Consider the following 19,647-nt stretch of genomic DNA (forward strand, 5'->3'; position numbering starts at 1 on the left):
CACTTTTTCACCATTTAAATAGTTTAAATTGATTTAATACAAAAAATATAAACAAAAATTTAAATGCTGATTACGCGCCAAGAATGTTCAGGGTTACCGCTAGAAAAAAAAATAATAAAAATTTATGTTGTTTATGTTTTAAGAATAATAATTTATATAAATAATTTATTCGTATAATAAATTAATGCGATTTTTATTAATTTGTTGACTTACAATTGTTAAAGTAAGATAAAAATATATGTGATTCAATTGTTTTTTTGGGAAGACAAAACTGTTGATCACAATATTTTTTTATGCTGGCAAGGTGTTAGAAAGAGACAAACAGCCTCCGTTCTAACTATCCCTCTCGGCTCGGATTTGCCTCTGTGTATTATGCAACAAATTTAGTACCTTATTGCGTTGGAATAGAGTTCAATTTCGTAAATATATATTTCGAGCGTGCGCAATCTTGTTTATTATATTACATCTATGGCCGAGACCCAAGAAATTCTGATTTCGACATTGTTTTCAAAATCTCTCGGGACATTCGGATAATAATTTGACTGACTTCTTTTCTCTTTCTATTTTTAATTTTTTATTTAATTTTTTTTTTATATAAATTTTTAATGGCATGGCTCTATTTTTAAATTGTTGAATACAGGTACGTTCCGTTACACGACCAGGAAAATTTTAAGCCCCCAGTACACATTGGCCTGTGTTGGGCCAAACTTTGCAATGCACAAATGTAGGTAGGCCACGCACGATCAAATGGTGTTTACACATTGACACGTGGCTCATTGCTGCTTGGCAAACCACGTGCGATGGACATCGAAGTAATTAAGGCTGTGGCTATTTATTTGTATATTATACTACTATATATATATATTATACTACACTACTATATTTACTACCATATTTATTTTTACACGCAACACAAAAGTGTACCTACTATCCTCCTCAGCGGCCGGTGACGAACTAAACATGGGCCGAATGTGTAAACACCACACGCCACGCTGGGCCACGATTCCTTTGATGTGTGCCCAAAAAACCGACAACTCACCGAATGCTTGCCAACATTGACAAATGTCCGCCAACGTACACCAATTCCCCGTGTACACATTGGTGATGGCGTGTATTGTATTGACCACGCTTGGGCCAATGTGTCCTGGGGGCTTTGCATTCAGTACCAAGATCAGCGCCATCTTGGCATCAGCTAGGAAAATTATTTAAAAAAATATAAAGATGAGAAGATCCCTAATATAAAATATTGTGAGGTACCATGCCTTAGGGCTGGGAAAATCACCTGCCAGAATACTGATCCACCCGTCAACCCATCGTCCCAGAGACAGTGGTGGGATGAATAGCTCTGCAGAGTTATATGGAATAAAAACTGGTGTTGTGGCTCAGTTTCCATCTAGTGCAGATTTTAGGATTAAGTATAAAGATTGTTTTTGTATATCAATGAAAAGTCATCTTCGTTAAAATTGGTTTAATTCGCTTACTAGTTTTTTAGAGAGGAATGTTCCCATTCAAATAATACTAACTGACATACAAAGGAAAGCATAATTGAGAGAAAAATGTACAGTTATATATATTAACGTAAGACAGTAATAATCATCCTAAGTAAATCAGAAATGAATGTTCCTGCCTAGTTGGTAGATCTTATAATTATTATGTTCTAAAATGTTACTTTTGGAATGAAACTACATTAAATGCAAACACAAGGGTCCTCGAACAAGTATTTATACATGTACTGATAGTATGGTATACAATAAAACATATTTAACAATATAGCAAAATTCACTACACATCTGAATTTTCTTGAATACAATAGCTGAAAATTATTTTCTCTTACTTAGTAGGAGTTTCTTAATCAATCATAATATATACCACTTTTAAGACATGTCACATTATGATAGCAATGGCATCCCAAATAAAGAGTACCACTTTAACATTCAGTTTTTCATCATCAATGATGACACATATTTTCTTTACATATTGATGATATGATGTAATGGACAATTAAACATCATCTAATGTAGGTAGCCAGAATGCCATGTTAGTGCAGGCAGACGCAAGCATCATGAATTTAGGGTTGAATTGTACACATTGTATTGGGGCTGGATGATCACCATTCAAGACACACACTTTATAGCCTGTATCAGCATTCCAAACATGAACTCTTCCATCTGTTGAGCCACTAAAAATATATTGTGAATCTGGACTAAATGATGCTTCTATAGGTATGCCTTTATTGTTAAGATGTCCTGTAAAAGTCTGCAATGGTGTGCCATGATATGCATCTACTAATCTTATGATGGACCCGTTAGTACTGATCAACATTGTTTTTCCATCACGGGAAAATTTTAATCCAGTCCAGTCACATTCTTTTTCCTGATTAAGTTTAAAAGTGACAAATGGACCTTTGTCAAATGACCTTAAATCATATAATTTTATACTTTCTGAATTGACTCCAGCTGCAAATATAAGTCCTTCTGGATCGTAAGCTGCTACAGGTCTTCCTGACAAGTGCATTAACCCTTGACAATTAGGAGAACGCAAGTCCCATAAGCGCAGTGTTTTGTCTAATGATCCAGACAAAAAAGTGTCTTCAACTGGTGACAAACATAGTGTCACTACTTTTTTTGTATGTCCAGGAAAATACCTTATATATTTGTTATCGTGAAGTGATAAATATCTAATAGTGTCGTCAACTTTCGTCGAACTGTGGATTGCAGTGTTCTTGGCATGTGTGAAATGAATTAGATCAACACCATACTTTTTACTGTTTACTGTTATCATCTGTGTGCCTTTTTCACAGTCATATATAACGATTTGATCATCTTCGCTGCAAGATATCAATGTTTCACCGCTTGGCGAAAAGTCTATACTGTTTATCTTGTCTGTGTTTTCTCGAAACACTTTAGCCACTTTAAAACTTCGAACGACTGGGTCTACTAATTTCATCATTTGTGATAGTTTCGGATAAAAATTTGCGCCCAAAAGTATTCCTGTGAGTTATCAACACAACACCTTATTCAAAAATGTAATTTGTATTATGGATCCATGAATGAACCGCACAGATTTGTATCAAATTCTTCTTTCGGCAGACGACTTCGCGTACTCATTCCATGGTAAAGAACCTAAAAGGCTCAATATTTTGTAATAAGACTCTCTACTATTCTCAAGTGGAAAATAAAGCGGACTTTCAGCTAATGAATGCCGGCCACCATCTTTAATTGAAATAAATGGGAGGAACTATGGAACTAACTTCCTTTAGTTTTAGTGATACCAGTAAAAAAAATACTGCCAACTACAAAAATCCATACATTTGCGACTTTAAAACCCTTATAAAAAATAAAAGCTTTATTTAAACGCTCTAATAAGATGCTTTTACTATCATTTTAATTGTATATAATGAGGAGATTATAAGTTGATAGCAAATATTGGATTTAGAATGACATCATATAGCATATCGTTACCTAAACTTAACGTGCATACAAAATTTCAGCTCAATCGGTTGACGATATCTACTTGAAAATTTAGTTCAAAGAATCCACCCGACATACATCCAAATTTTATTTAACTTACAAAGTAAGTTAAATTAAGTTAATTATTTAACTTACAAAGTAAGTTAAATAAAATTTGATTTTAAATTTTAAAAGGCATTCTTAATGCACCTACTTTCTTCAAATGTATTATTAACTAGGTGTCCCACGTGGTTTTACAAGCGTTCCTAGGGGTTTACTTCTTGTATTTTATGCTATTTACGCTGGCACGTGGTGAGCAGTTACGTCGGCACTCGTTGTTTGTGTACTCATGTAAGTTGTGCTGCTCTGATACGTATGAATTACTTTCATCGTTATATTGTGATTTGTATATACTCAGGTGATTTATGCTCTCCTGGTATGTACTTTACTTTTTCAGTTCGGTCGCATTCTGTAAGCTGGTTTTTGATGAATCACCCGTGTCCCGGGGAAACTTCTTTCCGTACCCGGATAACATAGCTCATGCGTAGAGAGTGTAGCTCGTAACAGTGAAAGAATCATTCAAATCGGTTCAGTAGTTCCGGAGCCTATTCGCGTCAAACATACAAATGTTTACTAATATTATAAAGCTGGGGCCCGATTCTCCTAGTTTTACTTAAGCGGCATTCGATTCATATTCGACTGCGATCCAATCACGACTCGATTACGATTGAAGCGTATGTGGCATTCCGCTATTTTTTCTTTGAAATAAACGTTTTTATCCTTTTCTGTCATTCAATAATGAATCATTTTGTCTGCAAATGATTTACGATTGCAATATGATTGTAGAACAAACTAACGTTTAGACCAAAATCACCAAAACAGCAGACCAATCGCAAACCAATCGAATATCGTTGGAATGCGATTGGTCTTATATTAGTAGCAGAAGGCCCCTGAAGAGTTTGTTTGTTTGTTTGAACGCGCTAATCTCAGGAACTACTGGTCCGCTTTGAAAATTTATTTCAGTGTTAAATAGCCCATTTATCGAGGAAGGCTATAGGCTTCTTTTTATCCCGGTATAGGTATTAGTTCCTACGGGATGCGGGTGAAACCGCTGGCAGAAGCTAGTAATCAATAAAATCTTTATGTTAGCTTCGACAGATAATTAAAATATGTGTAACAATGTAGATTTACTCGGATTTGAATTCATCTGTAGGTAAGCCCCAGTATGCCTGCATTTATACTGGTAGAGAGGAGCGTGCGGCTGCAAGTCTTGAATTTTTTTGGATAAGATAAGAATAATAATATTTTATTTGTATGATACTCGGGGTACATAGACGTTACATTGGTTATATGTTCTGCATGTTTCGCCGTAGCATCGACATACAAATATAAATAAAAAAGGTAATAATGTATTTAACAATCTGCGATTTTAAAATCTATGAGGATGACAACTTGTCACAATATGTCGACAGATAATGTATGCTAACTTTGTATGGACGTTATTGCCTATCGTTAGAATATGTGCGAATGAAGCACGTATACGTGTATCAAGTGGACTTGATCGTCTCTGGGACCCATTAGGTTTTTCGTGTCAGGGGTTTTATTTATATAGCAACACTAAAGCACAGCGCACATTGTCATGTCATGTAAAAAAACTCATTTTGGAAACAAAATGGACGGTGTTTAAATGGCGTTTCTCGTGTTTGTTAGTGATGTGAGATATTATGCTTAATTGGGCATACAGTCTTCATATACAGAAGTCAAATAATAAAAACCATCTAAACCGTTATATAATTCTGCAAACCGTGACCATTTTTCATTGATAATTATATGGACCTACATTTTTGGAGTATGGTATCCATTTTGTGAACAACTTGTTGTGTGGCGTTTAAAGTAAGTGAGTACAATACTTTGAGTTAATTTATTTGCTGGATACATCAATAGAGTTTATTATTTTTATAATTTATTGAATTTTAGAGGTATATTGTCGTATTTTGATAAAAATACCATCAACGTGTAATAGTCATTTATTAATTTTGCCAATGTTCTGCAGTATTGAAGTGTTGGTTAAATCAAGAGTCCGGATTGATTAAATACCGTATACATACACACAGTGTTATCTAAACTGATACGACCTATTGCTTTTGTTTATGTTGATGGATTGGTTGCTGGTGTCTATAGGAAGACTTATTTTCTTATTTCAAATTTCATTCATACATTCATTTGTGGACTTTCATCATTAAAATTAACAATAGAAAGTTATTACATACTTTGTACTTATTTTTATTGAACTGTATACTTATTTTTACTTAGAAAATGTGATAGAGTTTAGTACCTATGTCTGTTATAATAATATGTACATCACACATCTTCATAACTAAGTATTTCCAGGGTCTGACATGTTTTTATTTTAATTGTTCATGTATTTCAATAAAAATATGGTATTAAATGTGATGAAAAAAAAATGGCAGGTGATATTCTTGTAGTTTCTGATTCTTTCTAAAGATGTTTTAAGACTATGCACAGCAGCCCGTTAAATAAATTCTTTAAAATCTAGGTATTTCTGCACAAATAAGTACCCCAGAAATCAATAGACATGGTAACCTAAGTATTCTCTTAGAATCCCATAATATAACTTTGTATTGAAATTGATTAGTTTAGTGAAACTGATTTTATATAATTCATTTTTCTTTTGAGCAATCTAAGTTTGGATTTTCTCTAGCAACTCATCACTTTCTACATTGTATGGAGATTGCTGTATAACTGAACGGGAGAAGTTGTACTGCTATATGTTAATAGTGAAGTCATAAGCGTATAGCTTTTCCCCTTGGTTATGCAAGCCAACACCATCGCCAGAAGTCATTGGGGAACAGAAATCTGGAAGAATATGTATAATATGAAGATATAAATCGAGTGTAAATATATAACAGTTGATAATATGCATAAGTTTATGTGGATTTATACATAAGTATGAAGTTAGGTACATTTTTTCTGTAAGTTTTAGTAGCAATTATGCACCATGTCCACTGCAAATCCGGTCTGAATCAATCAAGAAAGGGCTTAAATAAGCTACTGCTAAAATAATGATTCAAATTGTTGTATTTACATTGATTTCTGCTGCCTTTCATACAAAGAAGTAACATGAATTTATCCCTAGTTAAGTGCATCAAATGGAGTATAGATATTTAATAATTATAAGAAAGTTCACACTTGATAGTCAAAGCAAAAACAAACAAGAAATAAAATTTCACCAGTGTTTTCAAGCCAGGTTTGTCATCCCTAGATTTGTCAATGGGCGGGCCTATGGGAAAACATTTCGAAGGATGAATTCAATAACTTCACTTGTTTTGTGATAGTTTTCAATACTATTAAATTCCTATAGAATTAATTTTTTATTAAAAAATCAATCCTATGTATTATTCTTACATAAACCTAACCATAAAGGTATGTATTTACCTACATTTAAATCAACCAAATAGTATTAGAGGCACTGCAAAATGCAATAAACAAAAATAATGGATTAAAAAAAAAACAGCCTGCTATCATTTGGACTTTTTAGAAAGCTCTTGTAATGAACATTTACTGTGCATTCATAAAAGTGTCTTTTTCTTATGATTTTGATACTATTAATTTTTTTATTACATTAAGTTACTCAATACTCAATACTTTATTTGCTTTCCATGTGTATTCTTAGGTGGTAGTCTTACATATATATAGTTCACATGGACCCTGTCGGGCACAGCAAGTTACATGGGGAGTGGTCCACTATTTTTTTGTTTTCACATGTGATATGCAAGTGCACATTGGAATTTTGGAACTTCGGACATCCAATGAATGGGTTAAAATTTTGTAAAGAAAAAAAATCTATACTTCTATACTAATATTATAAAGAGGATAACTTTGTTTGTTTGTTTGTTTGGTTGTAATGGATAAACTCAAAATCTACTGGACCGATTTTAAATATTCTGTCACCATTAGAAAACTATATTATCTGCGAGTAACATAGGCTATATTTTATCCTAGTGCAGGTAGTAGCTCCCACGGGACGCGGGTGAAACCGCGGGAAAACGGCTAGTATTTTATAAAGTTTTTTATGAATTAATTGCGAGATTTATAGCTACTTTTTCCATGTATGAAATCAGTGTCAGTACATAACTTCCGTACTGACTCCCAAACTTTGGTTTTAAAGGCTTAAGTCCATTTTAAATTTTATTAATATAGATGGTCGTCATTTCAGCCCTCCGCCGTTAATGATGTCCACTACTGGACAAAGGCCTCCCGCTGAGTTCGGCTCTTTGTTTGGTCTTTAGTACCCCCATCCACTGCTTCCCGGCTGCGTCGGCGAGACCGCCTCCCATATAGTGGGGGCCTACCCACGCTTCATCTGTCGTATTGTGGTCGCCACTCGAGAACTTTTTGCCCCATCGGCCATCTATTCTGCTAGCTATGTACCCCACTTCAGCTTTGCAATTCTTCAGGCTATATCAGAGATTTTGTTTTTTTTTTGCAGACCTCAATTATTTTTCGACCTCGTAGATAAACTCATAGCATAGCCCTATATATTACTCTCTGAGGGACTGAAAACCTTATAAAGCCTCAGCAATCACATTTCATTTCTGTGCCATAAGTCATCACTGGCAACACACATTGGTCATAGATCTTCGTCTTTAGACACTACGGTATTGAGGATGAGAAGATTTTGAACCAACCTCTAGCTAGTATGAGTGTGTGGATTCGATTCCAGGTCAGGCAAGTACCAATGGAACTTTTCTCAGTTTGCATGTTCTTAAGTATATCTTGGGCACCAAAGTGTTTCGAAGGGCCTGTTGAACAATTTTTCCCGATTGTCATTTAACATCTTTTGCAGTAGCGGTCGTTACGGTTAGTAAGAAGCTAGCTGACACCAGTCTTACCAAGGTGTATTGGGTTGCCCTGTTGACTGGTTTGAGGTGGTCAGATAGGCAGTCGCGCCTTGTAAAACACTGGTTAGCTGCATACTGGAAGCCGATCCCAACATAGTGAAAAAAGTTCTGGAGATGATGACATATTTTCTTATCCTGAACAGATTCAGGCAAATAAAAAGAATTATTAAAATTACGACCCAAACCCAACATACATAACCCTATGCTACAAAACTTTCGGAATCCGAATTTTTCGGGAGGCTGGAAGACAACAGCTTGAAGATATGGCTCAGCTATGATATGGGTCTGAAAATATTGGTATAAAGTTGACCCAAACAATTTTATTGTTATTCAGTAACAACAAAATCTTGGCAGTAATATAGCTATTAGAACATATAGGAAGGCCCTTTGGAATTTTTTGAAGTTCTAAAGAGAAGCAACTGTAATATCAATTTACGATTTTGACTAACTAACGAAGTTGGTTAATTTGTCTTCGGTATTTTGAAAAAAAACTTACATAGCCTTGATACCTACATAACCATCTTCGATGAATGCACCAGCACTAAGAGATTTTTGTTAGGTAGTTCCAGAGAATGGCGCCAACAAATTTAACTATTAATAATATAGCGCATTTTAGATTATATTTTTCCTTAACAAAATAATCACAACGCCATCTATGGATATGGAGTTGAACTGTTAAGAGTAATTCATTAGTTCTGTATGATTGAATTGCTAGTAGGTAATTGACTTGCGTGTGTTGTGATAATTTCAAATTGTATAATTAATATGAAAATATTATAACCATGCATATAATTATCGATGGTTTTAAATTAATTGATTAGAATATCCTAGGATGTCGTTAGGAAAAAAAATCATGTCATGCAGAGTGTTGCTTGTTTTCCCATAATATTATGTAGGTACTTACTATGTTTTGTAATGACGCACTTCCCTTGTTTGGGGGCAAAGTTCGCCTGGTCAGACTGTTTTGAAATTTTGTGTTAAAAATCACGAATTTGTTGGCAGATTCAAAACACGTTCAAAACCCCACAGATCCCTATACTACCAGGGCAAGCGTCATTCGTCAACTCAAACATGAGTACTATTGCATCAAAGTCAACTACGCAAAACGTATGGAGCACTTTGCCCCACTCAGCTTAACAGGGAATCCCAAAGACATAAGAATGGATTCTGGACTAGATAAATGCTGAAAACATAATGTTTTCTACATACTACCTACAAGGTAAGGTTGTATGGGAGTCACTATTCAACAGAGGCTGTGAAAGATCTGTAGAAATGCACTCTTTTTATGCAAGAAAAGTCTCTCTTCTCGAATTTCACGTAGGTGCCCGACCTAAGCGAAATTTGAGTTTTAAGGAGTTAATGTATGTTTCAAAAGATTTTAAAGACTATTATGTTACTAGCATCAATAGGGTTAGTCAAGCATGTGTAAGACTGTAGCAGCGCAAATTAAGTAGCCCAAAGTACACCGACATTTCTCGGGAAATCGGGTTATTGGGTCGTGACAGAGATGGGTTTTCGGTGGTAATTTTGAATTGCGTGGATTAATTTTAATTATTACACTAGTCAACAAAATTTTCCTTTTTTATTGTATCCAAGGTGAAACATATAAATTTTTGCAGATTATCTATCACAGAATCGAAGTCTAGAACACAGGACTGCTCTAGCAGTTCTAGTTTTGGAGAAAAACCAATCTGAAAATGCCTAAAAACGCTTTTTTAACGGTATTTAAAGCCATTTTTCTACAGACACTATTTTTCTTCGTATTTTCTAACAAAAGAATCATTTAGTACTGCTCTTCTCAATTCAAATCCAGTTTACTTTACATCAGAACGAGTTTCCATTCTCGTGATATTTTTTTCAGCTACATCGTACGATTTTCCTTACATTACTAATTGACATTTTAGTATGGACAAAATACACCATAAATGTAAAATGGTATATCTTGAGAAAGAAAACTCGTAATGATGTAAAGTAACTGGATTTGAATTGCGAAGAGCAGTACTAAATGATTCTTTAGTTAGAAAATACGAAAAAAAAATAGTGTCTGTAGAAAAATGGCTTTAAATATCGTTAAAAAAGCGTTTTTAGGCATTTTCAGATTGGTTTTTCTCCAAAACTAGACGTGCTAGAGCATTCCGGTGTTCTAGACTTCGATTCTGTGATAGATAATCTGCAAAAATTTATATGTTTCACCTTGGATACGAAAATGCTGTTGACTAGTGTTATTTGAAGGCATGTGAGGTCGGCAGCCAGCACTCAAAACGTACCTTGTAGCAAACATAAAACTGCGAATAATTGAATGTCTTAGGCTCATACAATTGAGGTTTTTTTTTTGAGAACTAAAAAAAAAAGTTCCCAAGAGAGTGAGAGATGGCGTTGTACCTTACTACGTTAGTGAGCCTTTGTCAAGTTAAAAAAAAATCTGTATAAATTGTTTTCAATACTCTCGGGAGATTCAGATAATAATGACTGATTTATTTTCTCCTTTTATTCCATTTAGATTCCCTTTTTTTTATTTCTTAAATTGTTGATGACAGAAACGTTTCGTTATACGACCTGACGATTACATGACCTTGATATGACGATATGACGTTCCGTTCCTTGCATTCGCGTACTTAGGTCAGCGCCATTTAGTCATCAGCTAGGAAAATAATAAAAAAACCTTCATTCCAAAACAACATTAGTCTCTTCATTGCACTTAGATGATCCAAGTTCACTTACCTTTCAATATGAAAATAGTATTTAAAAAAACACTTGAAAAACACGCTTCTATAAAAGCAAAAAAGTTAATTACAAGACTGTTCTTAAAAGTCCAAGCACAGCTATCATATGATGTTCCATCATGAAACTCCTGTTCATATCGTCCGGCTCCATAATCAGATCAGTTCGCCAGTACCATTCATTGAATAGTCATCAGAACTACAGCTTTAGATTCACGTCGCTACTATCTTTGCCAATGGTTTAATTAGTTACTAGATTACATTACATAGTTTCAAACATGTCAATCTTATAGAAACGTGCCAGAAGCTGCAATCTCAAATCATTCCGAATGGTTCGAAAATTCTTAGTAAGACTTACCTACTGCAGATTTAACGGATTATACCTCTAATAACCGATCCGTCCCTTGTTTTGCGCTTGAATTTCAATCTCAAATCGTAATTTGGTTATTGTTTTCCGCATTTAGACAATAATTCAGTACATAATCCACATTTTAAAATCACCGATTAAATTGAAATCTCACTTTGGCTTCTTTGGATTTACCACCAAATTAATAGGGCAAGACGTCAACGATCGGCCATAGCGGCCGTTCTCAGATAAGGAGCTTGACAGCTTAAGGATAAGCCAGCTTGACGGAACATATTATAGGCATTTATATATAGAAATAGCCTGTCTGCAGGTCCACTCTCTATTTCCTTACTGCCATAACCCGATGAGATGGGAATCCGACATGACCAGAGAGAGACCAGGCGGAGGGCAAGACGTCAACGTGCTCTACGATGCACGGTAGTATTCACCAACTTCCAGACTCCGCGCTGTTTCGAAAACTCACTAAGAGAATTCGGCCCAACACGAGGATCGGAACACCCCGTGCGCAGCAGTCGCACTATGCGACTACTAGACCAACGATGCAGTATTATATTTATCAAAAGCGATTACATAATCTCACTCTGGCCATAAACGTTAACACAGAGAGAAATAATTTAAATTGATTAAAACATTATTCTTTGTCGTTAGTTGAAATAATAAGTTAATTTTCAACAACACTCAACGGGTCGCAGTAGAATGGACTGGGCGGCCGTGCATTTGCACAGCCTAATTCAAAAGTGATGGCTCAGCTACGTACACATAGACACAGCTCACAGACACGTTATGTCAGATTATCTCGAATCGAAGCAACTTTATTTATCTATACTAATATTATAAAGAGGAAAACTTTGTTTGGTTGTAATGAATAGGCTCAAAAACTACTGGACCGTTTTTAAAAATTCTTTCACCATTCGAAAGCTTAACATTATTTTAACTTAGCTTAACATTATCCACGAGTAACATAGGCTATATTTTATCCCGGTACGGGCAGTAGTTACCACGGGACGCGGGTGAAACCGCGGGAAAACGGCTAGTTTTTGATAAAAAAATATTAAGTCTTGAAATTTTTATTTGTTTGCAGGATAAAATGGACGTCCCCAATATTCATTGGATACTACTCGAAGGCAAAGAAACCATAATTCACTCTTAATAGAGTGATGGACTCATATAATTTATTTGATGATGGAAGCGGTATGTTGGAAGGACTTACTGATCTTGGTGGATCAGACAGCTTTGCTGGTGCTTCTTCGGCTGGTGTAACTGGAGATAGCAAAGATACACCCGACAACAGGTGATTACTTACAGCACAATAAAAATAGACAAATAAGTTTTTTTTAGGGTTTCGTACCTAAAGAGAAAAAATGGACCCTATTACTAGGACTTTGCTGTCAGTCGGTCCGGCTGTCATCAGACTCTTTCACGAAGCGACAGTAGGACAGTTGAACCACAGTGTAGACATATAATTTCCTTGTAAACAGTTGTGAAGGTACCTAGTAACGTTCGTGAGAATGTCACACATGCACGTGCATCGACGATCTTTTATCGATGCTGTCAGTAGTGAATGTCGCGGCAAGACACCGTACCAGTTGTGCAGTGTGCCAAAATAAGAAGTTTGATAGACAATTATGTCTGTACTACCAGATGTGATCACTTTTGTTTAAAGGAGTTCTTATTAACATTTGTAATTCCTAAATAATGTTATAATCAGTTACGAACATTCAAACGTGTAATTTAAACGTAGTTGCCAGTCACTTAATGTTATAGAAACTATTACATCTGTGGATGCGCTATTTGAGCAGTACCTATACTAGATTCATTTACAAACTCGTTGCCTACTTGACATTTTTCAATCGCGTTTTTCTCGGTTAATCTCTTAAAAACGAAAAATCAAATCAAAGCTAGTGGTGCTGATCTGAGAAGTTAGGTCGATAAACTGCCGCGATCGTAATGCTTAGTAAGTAGGGGGTTGTTTGAACTCTGGTTTATCATCATCATATCGTCATGGGTATAATTTTGACGGTTTTGAAGCGATAGTATTGTCAAAATATAAATCCAAGATGGTGGCTACAAAAAATATCAACTTACTATTACAACTTACATTTCACTACTACTGGTCATCTTTATATTGTGGTTGAACTGAGATGACGTATTCTATAAACGTTGCGGCTATAAAAACAAGAGTAAAATAAATTTTGGCATACAATAATTTTATGTTTTTGCTCGAAAATGTTACTTCGCCAGTTTTTATTATTTACACACTATTTATATCTAATATGCTTCTTTTTAGTTACAGACAACCTTATAATCAAAATACAGTACCACAAGAAGGATCGATTCAGAAGCTGGCTTCGTTTGGAGGGCCTCCGGCTGGCAGTGCTCAACCGGTGCCTAATCCTGGCACGGGGCCTCCCGCACCCGATTACCATGACTACGGAAGTTACCCGCCACGTCCTCGCTTGCCTCAGCCACCTCACGGTCCGCTACATCCGCCACATCATGTGCATCCTTCACATTCTTACCCAGGATATCATCCTGGCCCAGAACCAATGTATGCAATGCCAGAACAACCAGGTAATTTATATACTTGTTTAAAACCATCCCAACTCCGTAATTACGGGGTATATAACTTTTGGCTTGATAATTTTAGAATACTTTGCTTTTTTATGTTCATGAAAATTTTGCCATCTCCTTTGGAATACACTTACCCTTGCCACTCTAGTCCTTTAGACGCCAGTAATATATTCCAGCCACTAAACCAAGTTTATCTTAAGAGCCCTTTTATTCGGCCAAAAAGTAGCTTGAATTAACACATCGATACTTGTTTTTACACCAAAATTCCAACGGGATTACATATATCCTAAATCAACGCGGACAAAGTCGCTGGCGATAGAATAGTTCAATATAATACAATTTATTTTTAGGTATTGGAGAAATGGGGGTATGGTCTGGCCCTCCAGGCGCTAATAGGTATTCTCCAATAGCACCGAGCTATCGTCATAGCTATGAACATCAACAAAAAATGCATCAATACCCTCCTCAACAGGTAGGTGTAACTTTGTGTTATATCGGGTGGGTCGTACCTAATCACATTAAATCCTATCACATATACTTTATGACTTGTAAAAAAATAACGTAATCTATTCAGTGGTTTGGCCACAGGAGTCATTTTTCATGTTTTGACCAGTTGACAGCTGTCAGTTTTCAAGGGAGAATTTCCGTTGTTTGTAATGACTGACTCTTATATGTTCTAATTCTCGCACATTTTTATTCTATTTACTTTGTTTGAAAAAAATTTTTTTTGACGTGACAACGACTTATAAATCGATGGGGCTGGCTGCACGCACGAAAAAACATGACTCAGGCGGCGTTACCTCGCTCTGAGGCGTTCCGTTTACGGCTTGAAGTGCAAGCGAGAGCACGCAACGAGAGACAAGGAGGCACGATCGGCCTCCGCTTTCGGCAGCGTTCGACATCTGGCGATCAATTTCTTATGACGTTGTCACGTTCGACTATCGTCAGTAAACCGAATTTACAGACAACCGTTTTTTTTTTATTTTTGCGTATTTTAATTTGCTCTTTGTTTTATTCAACATATCAGTACATTAACGTATTTAATTTAATGTGATTAGGTACGATAAACTTTGCATGTATAATCTTAGTTTATGAGGATGTAATCGATTTAAGTTATAGAAAGCGAATCATGGATATAAATGTACTACGTACTAGATAGATAGAACATTCCGGACAAATATGTTGTCATATAGAGATGCACTGCAAACTCTGCATCAGTCATTAGTGCGATTTTGACATAGCTTCAGTTTGGATGTACACAGAGCGGAGTAATTAATTTGACAACTCGAATCACACTGTAAATCTAAACCTAAATAACAATTTAGTAGTAATCTAATTTGTTTATGTAATATTAAATGTAGTTCAAGTAATTGAATAGGTAATCATTTGATTATAATTAAAAACTAAAATAATTATTTATTTTCGTTACTCGCCATATTAAAATCTACACGAAAAAAATACATGCAGTGCAGATGTGCCAATAGGTAAAATGTTACTGAACTAAAGTAATGCTGAACACCAGTGAACATATTTTCGTCAAAACTACACATAGTTACAATAAAAATTATCGCGTGTTTACGTGTTTATAGTTCTTAATACAACATAAATAACATATGTATAAACATGTCAATTTACTCGGTTTTGAATTCTCCCGTAAACTCTAGTTAGCCTGCATCTACACTGGCAGAGATGCGACTGCAGCAATGTCTCAAAACATTTTGAACTAAAGTAAATAATTTATTAAACAATTTAGGTAAAATACGAGCGAAAGCGTTGTGTCACTTCCGCGACTAACATAAATGAGGATAGCATGTCACAATCCTCACAATACGTCCACTAGATGTCAAAAGATAATATAAGCGGACAAATTCTTTGTATGGATGTCTATCGTTAGAATATTATGTCAATGGGGCGAATGAAGTTTCAGAATTCTTCGACCTTTAGAGTAGGATGGGTTCTCTAGCAAAGGAAAAAATAAGTTGGTTAATCCAGTTCTAATAGTACCTAATTATGTTTGGTGTGGTATATAATATACCAAAAGCTAGTTATTAATATACCGTATATTAATAACTAGCTTTTGCCCGCGACTTCGTTCGCGTGGAAGTCAATCAGTGGCGTGCCTAGGGTTTGAAAATAACGCATGCCCAATAAAATTTTTACCGATTTCAAAAAAGAAAGTATTTTCATTGCTACGGCGTGGTTAGGTTAGGTCCAATAACAATCCAACTAGTTTTATACACTGATCTATTAAATTTTCGTTTATGCGATTTACTAGTCTGAGAAATACACAGATCAGGCGTCGTCGGTTTTAATGAAGAAATAAACTGTTTTTTCTGAGCAAAGTATTTTACCTTATCTTCGTCAATCAAAACTTGGACGCATAATAAATCCTCACAACTCGCAAGGTACAATTACCTCCACTGAAATTTAAGTCACCAAAACAATTATTTCACTGAGAAAATCTAAGAATACGCACAAAAAAATTTACACAAACAACTTTTCTCACTCAAACAAATAAAAATGAAGTTGGTTGCACTCAGGTGTCAAAAACTTAACCAGAGTTGACAAGCTCGCGCCAACGTCACGCGCATGCACGGCTTTAATCTGCCATACTGAGCGACTTATAGACTCGCGCAGCCGAGAAATCGTATACGGCACATCGCTATAAGTGCGAAGGAGACGGAGATAGTATTTGAAAGCCCGGTAAAAGCCGGTGCGAGTAAGCGAGATAGCTATTATATAGATAATACAATTGATACAAATGCGCGTGTGTGTGTTGTGTCACTGTGTGGGTGGCGTGGAATAGGTAGATATATACTTTTTGTTGTTTTGATGAGAATTAAGCGCGCGAACTTTTAAATTGTTCGCGTTTGATATTGATTCTTTATTGAGTCTATTGAGCAATTTGGCAAGGCATGCCGGGCTTTTGGGCTTGTATGGTAGTACCGTTACTGAAGTCAATAGACTTCCGGCAGATTTTTGGTTTGAACAATAGATAGCTCTGTGTGTCCAGAATAAAGGACCATGAGTCAAATTGGGCTCATTGTCCGACAGAGTTATAGCATATGCCGTTGTGAAGGTTTTTGTTTGTACTAAAATTGTTACTATGGGCACTACCTTCAATTCCATGGCAAAAAAAAAGATATACACCTAAATAGGTTTACATATTACGTAGGGGTATACATTCTGGTTAACAGAAACGAAATGGGTCGAGATGCCATCGCTCAGTATTACTGCTCGTGTCTAACAGGTAGACGCTCAGCAGGAAGTTGTGCTCATATCATTTCAATAATATGGTATCTAGGGTGAGGCAGGCACTTACAATTTAATCCACCGGCAGGATATTTAGACGACATTATTATTGATATTGATTGAAATGTTAACAAAAATAATTTTAACTGTTAGCAGCTGTTTTATTTTTTATGTATACATTAAACCTGGAATTAAAACTAGTTAAAGGTGTTCAATAACAAAACCTACACTGCCATAACAGCACTACTTTTTGCAGAATATTAGTTTATTTATGGTCGGAGAAAAATATTTATAGCAAAATTTTAACGTTTAAAAACGTCAAAAGTTTAACGTAGTAAGGCGACGTTTGGCAAAACTGTTCTTTTGCGAATGATTTTAAATAAAATTGTAAATAATGTAACTGGCTAGCAATTGTAATCAAACTGAAGGTATCTAGGGTATAAAGACTGTAACGTTATGTTAAATTGTTAATATGTTAAATTATGTTATAAAGACTGTAACATATTGTTGTAAATATCGATAGGTTGAAATTATCTGTGGAGGCTTGTTGTTGGCAATTTAGTTATATAATATGTTACTTATAATATTGTGATTAGTCCGTAAGCCTTCTCTAAGAATAAATAAATAAATAAATAAATAAAATAACCCCATGGATTCTTCGCAAAAATGAGTTTAAATCTTTATATTTAGTGCTTTACAAGCATATTCAAAGTGGTCTCATCTCTGTTGGTGGGTGAGCCCAGGCTTCATACATTTTTGCCCATGGTCCTTTCATTTTTATTTTTTGTAACAAAAACTATCATAATTATTTATTTATTTAAACTTTATGCAACAAAAATATTACATAGGCGGACTTAATGCCATAGGCATTCTTTCCAGTCAACCTTAGGGTGATGCAGAGAAAAACATGGTAGGTGCATTAGTTAGAAAATAAAACGAAAACATAATGAAGAATAAAACACTAAATACTAATTAAATACAACAATATTAATACAAATAACAATAAATACATACATACATATATACATATAATATACCAATAAATTATTGTGATGATGATTCTGCCAACGATTTCTTAAGCAAGTACTTCCGCACAGCACTCTTGAAAGATTGTTTGCTGAAATTATGTGTCCTTTCTCAACATCCAAACTATGTCTGTACCAAATTTCACACAAATCGGTTTAGTAGTTTAGGCATTAATAAAAGACGGACAGACAGACAGAATTACTTTCGCATTGATAATATTAGTTAGGATTTGGAAAATAAATAACTATAGTAAACAAAAAAGTTATAAAACACATTTCTTCAGCCGTCGCATTAGCTTTAAGGATATATGATTTTTCAGAAACACGTGTCACGAAAAGTTCATAGCTCCTCCCTGGAAATCGCTGAAATACTCTTCATCATATCAGCCAATTGGCGTCCACTGCTGCAAGGCTTCCCAATTTCTCTCTGTTATCTGAATAAAAAGCTCAAAGTTAATATTTTCAAGATGAGCAAATGATCTTTAAAGATTACCGCTACTGAAACGCTCTTAACAAGTATATGCAGTAAGATTTATTTTTAAAGTTCTAAAGACGCCGCCAACGATAAAGGTGCTCAAAAGCCGACCATGAATGAGAAAACATAACCTCGACATTGGGGGTTGTCTCATATATTTTCGACGTTCTAATAGTGCTGTTTTTCAGCCTACTTTTAATAAACGATTATTGATTTGATTGATTTCATTTCATTGGTAAAACTCTATACAAAAATGTTTACTGACCAGGCTGCCCCTAATGTTCATTACTTTCTATATTTATTTTTTATTATTATTAAACAGGGTGCTGGTATTGGTAGTCTACAAGCACAAAATGGAACATACATACCAAGGCAGCCGCATTTCTCACAACCAACATCACAGCAAATATATGGGCAACAGCAGGTAAATTAAATCACCATACATTTACCATTTTCAAGCTATGTTTTAAGATTGTTTGGGTTGTATGTCAAGTCTTATTGTATGAACTGTGGTCCTAGTTCACCATTTTTTCATTGTTTATTTACGTTGTAGATGTATGACTACTAAAACCTTTTCACATGTGGGTAGGCACGCAAAAACTGTACCTTTTTTACCGAAAGGAGGCATTATAAATTATTTCACCATTTTTCTTTTTGTAGCTGCTTGAGTAATAGGTAAGAAGGTGTGTGCTACCCAACATGAATAAATATTCATGTAATTTATACACATAAACATGTATCAATTTTAAATAGGACCGGATCTTCAAACACAGGTTGGTCACCACTTGGTGAACGGTGTTTTTCGAGTCTGTCTTTTCTAAACTTGATGTCCACAAAGTACTGATTTCGCTCATTACGTATACATC

The 19,647-nt window shown here is 35.2% G+C and overlaps 2 protein-coding genes across 6 annotated transcripts in view; one reads left to right on the forward strand and one right to left on the reverse strand.

Moving 5' to 3' along the window:
* Nucleotides 1–1,453: 1,453 nt before the first annotated feature.
* LOC124646139 (WD repeat-containing protein 82) lies at nt 1,454–3,256 on the reverse strand. Its single transcript, XM_047186218.1, has one exon. The coding sequence runs from the start codon at nt 2,947–2,949 to the stop codon at nt 2,002–2,004; it is 948 nt and encodes a 315-aa protein (XP_047042174.1). The 5' UTR covers nt 2,950–3,256; the 3' UTR covers nt 1,454–2,001.
* A 1,846-nt stretch (nt 3,257–5,102) lies between these two features.
* LOC124645718 (chromodomain-helicase-DNA-binding protein 7) overlaps nt 5,103–19,647 on the forward strand; it is a 35,059-nt gene continuing 20,514 nt past the window's right edge. For 3 of the 5 annotated variants that reach the window (XR_006986265.1, XM_047185579.1, XM_047185581.1), the window contains exons 1-5: nt 5,103–5,346; nt 12,540–12,749; nt 13,746–14,029; nt 14,380–14,501; nt 19,104–19,205. Coding sequence is in view for 4 of the 5 variants with exons in the window: in XM_047185579.1 (XP_047041535.1) it covers nt 12,616–12,749; nt 13,746–14,029; nt 14,380–14,501; nt 19,104–19,205 (642 nt within the window). In the remaining variant the exon portion in view is untranslated. The remainder of the gene's footprint in view (nt 5,347–12,539; nt 12,750–13,745; nt 14,030–14,379; nt 14,502–19,103; nt 19,206–19,647) is intronic. The other 2 variants (XM_047185582.1, XM_047185580.1) reach the window with 2 other exon arrangements.

Source organism: Helicoverpa zea, chromosome 3, assembly GCF_022581195.2.
Source record: "Helicoverpa zea isolate HzStark_Cry1AcR chromosome 3, ilHelZeax1.1, whole genome shotgun sequence".
Classification (NCBI taxonomy): domain Eukaryota; kingdom Metazoa; phylum Arthropoda; class Insecta; order Lepidoptera; family Noctuidae; genus Helicoverpa; species Helicoverpa zea.

Excerpts from the sequence above, each read along its gene's own strand:
- LOC124646139 (XM_047186218.1), bottom strand. The coding sequence starts at position 2,949 with ATGATGAAATTAGTAGACCCAGTCGTTCGAAGTTTTAAAGTGGCTAAA.